Source organism: Pelophylax lessonae (assembly GCF_965119305.1).
Source record: "Pelophylax lessonae genome assembly, chromosome: 6".
Classification (NCBI taxonomy): domain Eukaryota; kingdom Metazoa; phylum Chordata; class Amphibia; order Anura; family Ranidae; genus Pelophylax; species Pelophylax lessonae.
The window spans coordinates 177,933,423-177,946,724 of NC_138773.1; the positions used below are offsets into that span (position 1 = coordinate 177,933,423).

At 48.3% G+C, this 13,302-nt stretch overlaps 1 protein-coding gene across 1 annotated transcript in view; it reads left to right on the forward strand.

The window, feature by feature from the left end:
• The first annotated feature begins 302 nt into the window (after positions 1 to 302).
• Positions 303 to 13,302, forward strand: part of FSCN1 (fascin actin-bundling protein 1) — a 53,211-nt gene continuing 40,211 nt past the window's right edge. The window contains exon 1 of the mRNA XM_082260928.1: positions 303 to 1,203. Coding sequence (XP_082117054.1) covers positions 402 to 1,203 — 802 coding nt within the window. The 5' untranslated portion in view covers positions 303 to 401. The remainder of the gene's footprint in view (positions 1,204 to 13,302) is intronic.

A 13,302-nucleotide genomic window follows, 5' to 3' on the forward strand; every position in this document is an offset into this window, starting at 1 on the left:
CTTGTAAAAAAACAAATGTTCCCCACATGCAGCAGCAGGGTACAGACCCCTGTGCAGGAACACAGCCCCCCACATGCCTTGTCTGAGGTACCAGTGTGCAGCAGTCATGGCAGTGAAATGGCTGTGTCATCTTCCAGTGTAGCCCATTCCCCTTGTTCATTGAATGGAGCCTTGTGCTCCTCTCCCCCATTGTACTGGAGCCCCCTCCTTCTCTTCCTCCTCTCCTCCCTCCGCCCCATCCTCATCCATTCCTTCTTTTCCCCACATTTTCGGGGCCCGCCTCTGTCTGTGAGGTAATCAAGGCTTTAAAGGCGGCGGGGCTCGTCTGGGCGCAGCAATCCCTCCACCACCAGCAGTGCTTTATAACGGTCCTCCTCTTCTCCTCCTCCGGCTCCATCACCATGAGCGCCTCCGGTCCTCTGCAGCTCGGTCTCATCAACTGTAACAATAAGTACCTGACCGCCGAGAGCTTCGGCTTCAAAATCAATGCGTCCGCCTCCAGCCTGAAGAAGAAGCAGGTGTGGACCCTGGAGCCGGTGGGCGAGGAGGCGGTGTTGCTCCGGAGCCACTTAGGCCGGTATCTGTCGGCGGACAAGGATGGCCGGGTGTTCGGTGAGGCGGAGAGCCAGGACTCGGAGTGCCGCTTCTTAGTCAGCGCTCAGGGAGACGGCCGCTGGGTGCTTCAGTCTGAGGCGTACGGCCGCTACCTGGGGGGTTGTGAGGATCGGATCAGCTGCTTCTCCCCCTCTGTGTCCCCAGCCGAGAAATGGGGCGTCCACCTGGCCATGCACCCCCAGGTCACCATCTACTCGGTGACTCGGAAGAGGTACGCCCGTCTGGGGGCCACTGGAGAGGAGCTGTCTGTAGAGCGAGATGTACCTTGGGGGCTGGACTCCCTTATCACCCTACTCTTCCAAGACAACCGCTACAGCATCCAGACCCCTGACCACCGGCTGCTGGCCATGGATGGCACCCTCAGAACCGAGCCCAGCCCCGACACCAGGTTCACCCTGGACATCTCTGCTGGGAAGGTGGCCTTCAGGGCCAATGATGGCCGCTACCTCACCCCCTCCGGGCCCAGCGGAACCCTCAAAGCCGGCAAGAATAGCAAGGTGGGCCGAGATGAGCTCTTCGTGTTGGAGAGGAGCTGTCCTCAGGTGGTGCTCACTGCCGGCAATGGACGGAACGTGTCCACCAGACAAGGTGAGTGATCTATGGAGGTCCACACCCTCACATTGTCCTCAGATCAGGAGCACTTCGACCCTCACAGTACACCCATAGATCTTCCCCCATCACTGAGTTCCCCAATGATCCCTATTATTGTGGAACTCAGTGATCGGGATCATTGAGCGTCGTTCTGGAACGCAGTGATCGGGATAATTGATCGCCTTCTGGAACGCAGTGATCGGGATCATTGATCGCCGTTCTGGAACGCAGTGATCGAGATCATTGAGCGCCGTTCTGGAACGCAGTGATCGAGATCATTGAGCGCCGTCCTGGAACGCGCAGTGATCGGGATCATTGAGCGCCGTCCTGGAACGCGCAGTGATCGGGATCATTGAGCGCCGTCCTGGAACGCGCAGTGATCGGGATCATTGAGCGCCGTCCTGGAACGCGCAGTGATCGGGATCATTGAGCGCCGTCCTGGAACGCGCAGTGATCGGGATCATTGAGCGCCGTCCTGGAACGCGCAGTGATCGGGATTATTGAGCGCCGTCCTGGAACGCGCAGTGATCGGGATCATTGAGCGCCGTCCTGGAACGCGCAGTGATTGGGATCATTGATCAGTCCAAAACGACATTCGGTTTCGATCAGTGTGTTCCAGGTCAACGGTCAGTGGTACTGATCAGTGCACTCCAGTTTCTCTAGAGACCTGACCGATGGCCTTCCAAAAAATCTCAATATTTTCCTTTAAGATTTTGGAATGAATGGAATTTCCTCAACTAAAACTGTTGACTGTTAGCCCCAGTTCACATTTGTGCGAGTGCCGGGTTCGCATGTAATATCGGAGCGCACTGCTCCCACATGCGATCAGCTGTGCGGTGCGAGTTTAGCCATACAGTTTGTATGGCTAAATTCGCATCGCACCCGGAGCAAACACGCACAGGAGGCATTTTTGCAGCCGCATCAGGATCGGATCGCACAGCGGTTCACACTTGTGCGATCCGCTCCTGTGCGAACTGCACGATCGCACTGCGATATGCGTTCAAACTGGGGGTGTCGTTAAGATTACATTGACACCCCCAGCGTATCGCATATTGCAGTGTGAACTGCCGGGGGTGCGCGTGCGATGCGGGAACAGGCTGCGAATTCGCAGCCTTCCCGCATCGCATATATGTGAACCGAGCCTTTAGCTGGCCATAGATAGAAAACCAAACAAAGTCAGTAGATCGCTCATTAAATTTTCATGTGGTAAGTGGTTTCTGCAACAATCTATTTCCCTTTTAAGATGGGGAAAAATTAACATTTTGGAATTTTATTTATTTTTTTTCAAATGAATGAGTTTCTAGTTATTTGTAGGTCAGTCTTTTGGGAAAAAAAATTGGTGAAATGTATAGTCAGGGTAGTAGAAATCAGGAACCTGATTAGTGTTAAAAATGATTGGAAGAATGTTGAAGTTCGCTGGAAAATATCCGATGCGATTGGGCCATTGAAAGTTAGATCAAAAGTTTTTTGAATTTTTATGCATTTTTCTTCTCTATTGTTGGCTTTAGAATTTGGTTTGAGGGAAACCTTTTTCCATCCTGTTCCTCCTAAATTTTTTTTTTTTTCTTCATCGCCACACCCAAAAAGTCAATTTGACGCCAATAACTATTAGAAAATGTAATGAAATATTCCAAAAACCTTTCTCCCAAAATTCTGTTGTATGGCCAGCTTAAGGAAACCTGCATCCATTCATCCCAAAGGTTCCAGCAACAATCTTCTAAAGCATTGGGTGCTGGGCTGGTCAAGAGATATGCAGAATAGGGAAAAAGTGGTGTGTGTATTATGGGGAGTCATAACTCGGTGGGCACTCGTTTATTAAAGACCAAACCTATCAGTAAAACAAGGTAGAAGATGGGACTGAGTGCACTGCTCAGATCAGAGCATAGTAAAATAACAAATCCTATTTATTTATAAATATCAGGAAACGTGAACACACCTTCACTACATGTCATTATTTATTTTATAAATATCCACAGTAGAATCCTTGTTACCGCACTCTTCACCACAGCTTCCTTATAACATCTTAGTGCCAATATACAAACACCGTCACATGTAACACCATGCTGTGGATGTGCCCTGAAAATGTCAGTTTCCTTACTCAGTTTGTCAGTCTTTAACCAAAAATGACTGCTCAGATCTTTTGATAAAGATTGATGTGAGCTGCTAAGCAGAACTCTGGTCATTGTGACCAATCTCTTGCAATAATTGTATTAGTGTCTGATGTCAGTCTTTTAAAAAAAAAAAAAAAAAAAAAAAAAGGGTTTCATATGAGGATTACATTGTTCATCATGTGCTGTGAATTAGCTGTGACAAAGTCGGTGGCATGCTCTACTTTTCTTCGGGATACGAGTCGCTAGTATTGCACTACATGGAGAATGGAGTCTTTGTCTGATGTTCCACATAGTTGCTCCCCACCCACAGCCCATGAAAGAGGGCTGGTCAAAAGAAGAGGTACCCAGCCTCCTAGCCAATGTGAACATTTTTGTGGCTTCTGTCTCTTAGCAAGAATAGCCAAAGAAGTCTGCGCGTTAAATCCCTCAGACCGTTACTGTGTAACAGATGTTCCACTCATTTCATTTAGGGTTTGCATAGAAATCTAAAGAGAACTAGTCCTGAATGGGCATGTGCAAAAAAAGACAATATTTTATTCTTATTTAGTCAATATCTGGTTTTGCTGTCCAGGGTTACGTATCTTTAAGCCCAAGGAAAGGGGGCTGAGGTTTGCATGAGATCTGCTGATCGTTGCCGGTCTGTTTTCCCCTCTAGTGCTTTGTAACCACTCCTGAGTGCATTACAACATCACTAGTTTACCCAAAAGCAGTTTTATTAAAAAAACAAAAAGCACACACTATAATCACTGCTGCTTCCTGCCTATTCTATTCATAGAAGTCAAATTTGGTAAATGTGTCTCGTGCAGAGCCAGACCCTTTCTTCCCATGGTAGCTTGCCTCCTGAAAGCTTGGACTTTTTTGATGCAGTGCATATACGTGGCCCCTTCCATTTAGATTACATTCGTAGACACCTCTCCATGCAGCAAGACCAATTGTGTCTGGTTCTTGTGGATCTTGTAATGTGAGGCAGCATTTGGCAGGCTTGGTTTATGAATTGGGCTACAGGATGGGGGTTGTGGGAAATGGATCATTAGATCTGTTTGGGATTAGTATTTAACTCATGCTTTTTACTTTTTTTTTTTTTTTTTTTTTTTTTTTTTTTATAGTGAAATCACATTATGACCAACATATGTGCACAGTAAACATTGACTTGAGGCATTCAGGGTGGTTTTAATAAACTGTATAGTATATAGCCATGAAATGATGGTTAATGGATATATGAGCAGCACAGTAATTTAGAAGGGGGCTGGATTCTCCTATTTGGAATGTATATAACAATTGTTCTGGACTGATATGGTGGAAGAGATGTTGTCTTGGCACATGGCTGTCACAATGTGCCATGAAAGTTGATGAGATCCTCCCATTTCAGAATAGCTGTATATTTTGGATATGGCCCCAGATCCACCATTTTTATGTTAAAGGCGGCATATTTGTTTCCATATATTGTACAATATGGAACAATTTTTTTTTTTTTTTTTGCAATGGCTGCAACAAGGTGTGCCTTGAATGCAGCATACACTGCACATGTGCTAGTAGGCAGGGTGTAAATGAAAACACTGCATAAAAACATCAATGTATGTTTTTGATTAAATGGTACATTTCTGACTTGAAATTTTTTGTGAAATCAGTAAATTAGTGGGTTTAGTTATGTTCTTAATATGGATTCGCTGACCTGGACAGGTATGTATACCAGCAATATAGAGAAGATCTATTGGTAACACGGATGGCTTTTTAGGACTTTTCTGATCTGCAGAACGGTTTCAGATTAGTGACAAATATATTGGAGGTGAGCCAGCACAACAGCCAGGGTGTTAAATCTTTGCGAAATCCTTGCGTCTACGTTTAAGATGTTGCGTGCCACCCACTGAACAGGTAAGTCTAAAGTTTTTACCCTCTTAAAGGGTGCTTGTATGCTCATTTTCTGATTTATCTGTGGCTTGTGTGCTGCTGATTACATCAGAAAGGCTTGGCATCTTTGTTAATGTTGTAGTACATTGCTTTACTTATGATGTGGTGAAATGTAAACCCTGACAGTGATGCATATGATAATCCCATTCACAAAAATGACACTAAAGGGTGTGATGTTTCATCAGCAGTGGGGGGTTTTGTCTTGAAAGTGAACCCATCAGTTGGATAAAATTGGCTGGAGTGCGCTGTCAAAGTGCAAGTTCATTTCGGTAATCCCCAACTCTAGGTGTTTAAAAACCTCTAAAACCTACTTTTTATTCCCCTGCTGATGCAGCTTTTTCTTTTCTATTACTTTATTACCAGCTACTGCAGTCTTTCTCCTCATTGGTTCTGCTTGTGACGAGCAGTCCCCTAAAGCAGCTCTTCTGGCTCCGATCAGCCTCGGTCTGGAGCGATTCCTCATATGGTGAGTAGCTGCCGTCGTTAATAGCGATGGGGGGCCTGTCCCTGAGGCCTGGTCTCCCTCCTGGGTCCCTGTGTGCCACGCGGGGCCACCATTTTGTTGTAGCCTGTGTATTCTATACACAGCGGCCATGTTTGTGTAGTTCGGCAGCCATTTTGCTGTGGTTTGCCATTGAAAATAGCGGGGCCATGACAGTAGAGTCCTGTGGGCAGCGATTTCGGTGGTGGGAGCCCCTCATTCCCTGATGCTGACTCCTGGATGATTTTACATCCTGATTGCCGCATGTGTAGTGCATTATCCTGGTGGCTGTAGGCGCTTGTTTCTGCGCTTGGTGAGTCTGGCGAGGTCCTCTCCCTCTGCTGAGGATCGCTTGGCGCTTTTGCCTGGTGACCGGGTGGTGCTGCCAGAGTGGTGGGGGTTGTCCCTTAGCAGTGTTTTACACCTATTGTGGGGTCCCCCTGGGTACTCACGGAGTCTTTGGAACACATTTCCACACCTGATCACCTCTGAGGCTGCGGGGTCCTCCAGGTCCCATCCATCCATACAGACAGCTGTCCTGGAGTCCCTTGTGTCCCGGGTAGAGGTGGCTTGCGGGCGACGGGCTAGAAAACAGCCTTCCCCCTGCCTCCTCTGTCTCATTCGATCCTGAATCTGATTTGGCCACAGGTCACCCTGCTGGGTCTGCCACCACGTGCCTGGAATCCTCTGATAGCGAGGATGATTCCTCTAAGGCTGCAACCGCACACGAAAAGGCGCTGGTTGATGCACTGATTGTAACTGTGTGCGTGAGACCCTAAAGATAGAGGACGCAGCTGCTGCGAAAGAGGCGCAGGTACCCTTTGGCACTCACAAGCCATGCAGAGCGGCAAAGGTATTTTCTTTCCCTGCCTATTTTGACAGAATGGTCGCTAAAGAGTGGGGACAACCAATAGTGTCCCCGTGGGCTTCATAAGCGCCTTACTAGGCTTTACCCCCTAAGTTGACTGTGCAACCGGTGGTGGACCCTCTGGTTTCCAGATTGAACAAGGCAACCATGATTCTGGTTGAAGAGTCCACCGCCTTTAAGGATCTGGCTGACTAGAAGGCGGAGGCTGTGGCCTGCAATATGTGAACTCTGGCTGGTTCGGCAATGAGGCCGGTATTCTCCATTGCCCTAGTGTCGCAAGCTCTGACCGAGTGGGCTAAGCTCTTACACCGTGACCTGGAGGGGGAACAGCTCCCCCTTCCTTTGCTGAGCTGGCAGACCAGCTGGTCCAGGGGCTGCAGTTTCTGTGATGCCTCTTTGGACATGGCTCACCTGATGGCTAGCCTCTGTTTTGGCAGTGGTTCTTCGGTGTGACTTTTGGCTCAAGTGCTGGTCTGCAGATCAGACTTCAAAAAAGGCCTTGACTGAGCTTCCTTTCCAGGGAAATAGCCTGTTTTGGAGCTACCCTAGAAGACCTCATTAAAGGTCTCACGGGGGGGGGAGTCCTTCAGGCTATGAAGAGCAAGGAACCTTGTAGTAGACATGGGCCTTCCTTCTGAGCTTATAAGATGTGTTTTTGTCCTTCAGGGTTGACAGACAAGGGCTCAGTCTTTCAGGGTCTCCTCTGGAGGATCCAAACTAACCTGGTCTGGCAAGCCAAGATCGGGCTTCTTCAGATATGTGGATCAGGCTCCTTCAGCATGGAAGGTGTGCTCTCACCCGTATCGGGGGTGGGGAGAAACTTCTTCGCTGGTTTCTGGATCCGTGGACTTTCCTGGTCTGGTGCAAGACATGTGGGTCCACAAAGTCATTCAGTCCGGCTACAAGATCAGCGTTTTGCTCTTGTCCCCTGGCAAGGTTTTTTTCCTTCCAACTTGCACCTGTCCCCAGACCGCTTACAGGGCCTGTTTGGGGTGGTGCAAAATATGTTCCTTCAAGGGGTGATTGTCTCGGTTCCAACTTTGGAGTGTTTTCAGGGTTTTTACTCAAACCTGTTCAGTCCCCAGGAAGGAAGGCAAAGTGCATCCAATCCTGGACCTCAAGGCGCTCAAAAGTTTTGTGCAGGTACAGAAGTTCAGAATGCAATCCATTTGAATGGTGGTGGCATCCCTGTGTCAGGGAGATTTCCTTGCCTCAACCAATATCAAGGATGCCTACCTTCACATTTCAATATGTGCCAGTCACCAGTGTTTTCTCTGCTTTCCTGTGGGAGAGGAGCAGTATTCGTTTGTTGCGTTACCCTTTGATCTTGCCTCTGCTCCTCAGGTCTTCAAAAAAGTGTTAGCCCTGGTGCTAGCTTTGCTATACCAACAGGGGATCGTGGTACTGGGCTACCTGGATGATCTCATGCAAGCAGAGTCATCCTCTGCTGTGGTGGGAAACCTGGAGATCACAATACAAACTCTGCGGGAGTTTGGCTGGATTCTGATTTTTCAGAAATCTTCTCTGGCTTTGTCTGCGAAGCTGGACTTTCTGGGCCTGACTCTGGACTCTGCCTTAGCCGGAGTGCTCCTTCCTCTGGACAAACTCCAGAAATTGCAGGCTGCAATTCGCCTCCTGCTGTCCAACAGCTAATTGTCTCTCTGGTCCTGCATGCAGATGCTGGACCTGATGGGGTCTACCTCTTTTTGAGGGGATTGTTTGCACAATTCCATACGAGGTCCCTGCAAAGGGAGATTCTTACCAAAAAGGACAAGACACCGCAGTCTCTGGACAATCCGTTCTGGCATAGTCGGGGAATGAGGGAGTCCCTGATATGGTGGCTTCGTTGTCAGACAGTGGTCACCACGGCTGCCAGCCTGGGGTGGCGTCCTCTGCAAGCATTCTGCTCAGGGGATCTGGTTGCTGGAAGTGTCCAGACTACGGATCAAAGTCTTGAAACTCTGAGCAATCAGACCTTTGTCTGGCTCATTGGACGGATCATCTTTTTAGGGTTGTCGCATTCAATTGAACAATGCCACGACCGTGGCTTATGTCAGTCAACAAGGGGGCACTCTAGAGGTAGCCGGCATTCTAGGGTGGGCAGAACGGTTCGTTCCAGCTCTCTCCTCCGTACGCCTTCCCCAGGTGGAAAATTGGCAGGCAGATTAGCTCAGTCAGCAGGCGTTCACCAAGGAGAGTGGTCCCTTCATCCCGAGCTGTTCCATCAGCTGTGTCTCCAGTGGGGCACCCCTGAGGTGGATCTGTTGGTGTCTGAGCTCTGCAGAAAGGTGCAGAGGTTTGTGGCTCGGTCATGGGATCCTCTGGCGGATGCCACAGAGGTGCTAGTGGTCCCGTGGGGGTTAGCTGAAGGATGGGGGTTATCTGAATCGGATTCCTACACTATTGAAAGCTAGGAAGCAGGCCCGGATTGGCCAATCGGGAGAACCGGGAGAATTCCCGGTGGGCTGGTCGGGTTGAGGGCCGGTGTTCTAAAATTTAGAACACAGCTGACAGAGAGGAGTCAGGACTGGTTGCTTAGCAGAGAGGAGGCGGCACGGATAGAATACATCCTCGGGTCTGAGAGGAGGCGGGGCTGAGGCGGGACAAACTGCTTAGCTGGGAGGAGGCGGGACGGAGGTAGAGAAAAAATGTAATCAGCAAGCTCTGCATTATTACAATTATGCTCGACCTCCGTCCCGCCTCCTCCTAGCTAAGCAGTTCGTCCCACCCCGCCTCCTCTCAGACCCGAGGATGTCTTCTCTCCCTCCCACCTCCTCCCAGCTAAGCACTTCGTCCCGCCTCCGCCCCGCCTCCACTCAGACCCGAGGATGTCTTCTCTCCCTCCCACCTCCTCCCAGCTAAGCACTTCGTCCCGCCTCCGCCCCGCCTCCTGTCTCAGCTAAGTAATCTGTCCCGCCTCCTCTGTCAGCAGTGACCTAATGACGCCGGGGGGGGGGGGGGGGCGCCATTTTTAAATCGAAAGAAAAAAACTGCAGTGGCCCAGCAGTGGCGCTCGCCTCTCATCACGGCCAGGTAAGACCCCTCTACAGCCTCTAACCATCTCTCCCTGTACCATGCCCACAGCCTCTAACCATCTCTCCTTGTACCATGCCCACAGCCTCTGACCATCTCTCCTTGTACCATGCCCACAGCCTCTGACCATCTCTCCTTGTACCATGCCCACAGCCTCTGACCATCTCTCCTTGTACCATGCCCACAGCCTCTGACCATCTCTCCCTGTACCATGCCCACAGCCTCTAACCATCTCCCCCTGTACCCCATAGACATGCATTATGTCCGTATATCATCCGCAAACGGATAGGATGATATGCAGACATACGGACCGGATGACACAAGTGTCATCCGTGTCCGTAAAAAAAAAAAAAAAAAAAAAAAAAAAGTGCCACAGCGGACAAAAAACCCGGAGCGGCCGTGTGAAAGAGGCCTTATGCCCCGTACACACGTGCAGATTATCTGCAGACTTTTGTCTGCAGATTTGCCAAAACCATATAATATGAGGTCAAACCTAAACACTTTCAATTTGTATGCAATCCGGCAGGCCCTTGCACTACATAGAAAAGGTAAGTCTGCAGACAAAAGTCTGCAGATAATCTGCACGTGTGTATGGGGCATTAGGCTACTGAATTTGCACTGAATTGTAAATATTTTTTGAAAAATACAATGAATTACAAGGCTGTAGAGAATAGAGAACAGTGCACCTTTGCAAACTGATATTCTGAGGTGTTAATTACATTATTTTAATATAGTCAGTCATGAACTAAAGTGGGCCGGTCTAAGGCATGAAACTCCAGGGCTGAAAATGAGTCCCACTCCGGCCCTGCTAGGAAGATCTACTATTGTACTTGGAAGACATACATTGCGTGGTGTGAGTTTCTTGGGGTTCCTGCTCGGTGGCTCGGATCTTAACCTTTCTTCAACGGGGGGGTTGAACAGAAGTTGGCCTTGAGTACCATCAAGGGGCCAGGTGTCGGCTTTGGCAGTCTTCTTCTTCCAACGACCTTTGGCCACACACCCTGGTGTGTGTGGGCTCCATTGCTGTCTTGGGATCTCAATTTGATGCTTTCAGCTCTACAGAAGCCTCCCTTTGAAAGTATTTGGGAGATTCCCCTGCTTGTGCTGTCCCAGAAGGTGGCCTTTTTGGTGGCGATCACCTCTGCACGTAGGGTGTCTGAACTGTATATTCTATGAGGCATGGGCTGCAGACAGGTGCTCGGGTACTCTGATGAGACAGGTCCTCTTTATTACTGGGGGCAATCTGTGTTTTTTATTTTGCACTGTAATTGGTAACTGCCTGTTACCGCAATCTGCTCCTCCTCCCACACAGGATCAGTGTGTGAGGAGAACTCTATAACAGGCAGTTACCGGGTTTGTTGACATTCATGACCGGCTGTCATTGGACACAGCCAGTCACGTGATAAGAGCCAATTTTTTATTTTTTTTGGCTCTTTATCCTGATTGGGGATATGCTGTGTCCCGAGGGACACGCCTCATCCCCCGATCGCTGTGCCAAGAATGGGCATATGTCATGGAGGGAGGGAATGTTCCTGCAGGTGTAATTTTTACAAGGGAAGAGATTAATCAGCTGGGGGCCACATTCCCTGACTGATAAAGTGCTAGTTTGGGGACTCCAAAATGTCATTTTTGTGACGAATAAAAGCTCCTAATGAGTATGATGTGCTCTGATATCCTTACAGCAGCACCATCCATCTTGGATCAATGCATCACACACATCTTCAAAGTCGCATCTATGCATTTTCCATTGTAATCCATGGAAATGTGTGCTAACTCGTGTTAAAGGAGTTGTAAAGTCCAGGTTTTTATTATCTTAATGCATTAAGGTAAATCTTCTTTGTGTAGCAGCCTCAACAGCACCCCCCCTAATACACACCTGAGGTCCTGCCATGTCCATGAGTCCCTCAGCCATCCGGAGGATATGTCAGGTCATGTAACTAGGGTTATAAAGCACTTAAAGCTGTTCCACTATTTTAAGGAAAAATGACATCCACAGCTACAAATACTGTAGCTGCTGACTTTTTATTAAAAGGATACTCTCCTATCCAAGGGGCCAGCACTGTGCTCACCTGAACCGCTGCTTTGAGTCCCTGGCACTGCCAGGTTTACTTTGGGCAGCCAGCTGTGACTCTGTGAGGCTTCACAGCTAGCTGTCACTGCACATGCGCGAGCCATGCTACACTTTGTGAAAGAACCCAAAGCCTTCTGGGATCTATGGCGTGTCCCAGAAAGTTGCAGGGGGAGAACTTCTTCTGGTGGATCGCTGAGGCCAACCAACTGTAGTGGAAGCAGAGACCTGTCAAAACCGGATACCCGCCCCTACCCCAAATAAAGTGTTAAGGTTTTGGGCAACAGCAAATGTCGAATGATTACCCTGATTTTATTCCCTTGAATGGCCAACATTGGAAAATCTGAGTTTGAGATTGGAGCCCATTTACATTGTAATATTGCATTGTTTTAGTAATCAGGTTCTCACATCCTTAAAGAGCTTTCTGTTGTAATATTAATGCAGTGTCCTGCTGAGTCACCAACATCTGTCAGGCTATATAAGCCTTAAAAGCATTTGCTTTGTAAAAAGCCATAGTTTCCTGCTCATTACTTTTATACCCTTGTTTGGTCATTGAAGCGCAGGTTTCTTTTGTATTGACATTTCCTGTAATACCTGTATGACTGAGTAATGGTGGTTTTTGCATTGGTAAAATTTGTCAGATGTATTTTGAGCTAATCTTCAGGTCCACATCAAAACGCTTTTTTTTTTTTTTTTTTTTTTTTTTTTTTTTTACATAATTAAGTGCAGCTGGTGTAAAATACCTACATTAACCTCTTGTCTACTTCAGAATTCAGACTGGTAGAGGGAAGGACAACCTATTGGCCAGTCAGATTTGCTTGCCCATGCAGACAGAAGGCGAAAGCAAAGATTTCCTTCCTGAATCTTGTGCTGCTCCTTTTATAGGCTTGGAGCAGAGAGGTGACCTTGCTGTGTGCTCCTGTATGGGTTTTGATGAGGAACTTTTTTGTTTGCTTGGACTTCAAATGGTTCTGAAGTCCAAAAAGTTGTTTGTTTTGGGTTTTTTTTTTTGTTTGTTTTAATAGCAGCTCCCCTCCCCTCTCCTCCCCTAAACACTTACCTGAGCCTGTCTGCTGCAACTCTTCTTCCTGTATTCACCGGAGGCTCTGATTGCAGCGCGAGCCATTGGCTGACTACTGTCACTCAAATGCAGTGAGAAGGTTGGGGGGGTGGGGGGTGAGCCCCACTGTCTGTGGATGCACACAGTCTGCTCAGGAATGAGTCTGCACGTGTGCCCCCATAGCATAATGGGACCAGATTTTAAAATGAAATCCGGGGACTTTTTTTTTTTTTTTTCTTACTAGCAATGGTGGCAGTCAGCGACTTAGTGGGACTGTGATATTGGGGGCGGACAAATCTGACACTGGGAACCAGTTACACTAATACAGTGATCAGCGCTAAAAAATATGCACGGTCACTGTACTAATGACACGGACTGGGAAGGGGTTAACATCTAGGGCAGTGATGGCGAACCTTGGCACTCCAGATGTTTTGGAACTACATTTCCCATGATGCTCATGCACTCTGCAGTGTAGTTGAGCATCATGGGAAATGTAGTTCCAAAACATCTGGGGTGCCAAGGTTCGCCATCACTGATCTAGGGCAATCAAAGGGTTAAATGTGTGCC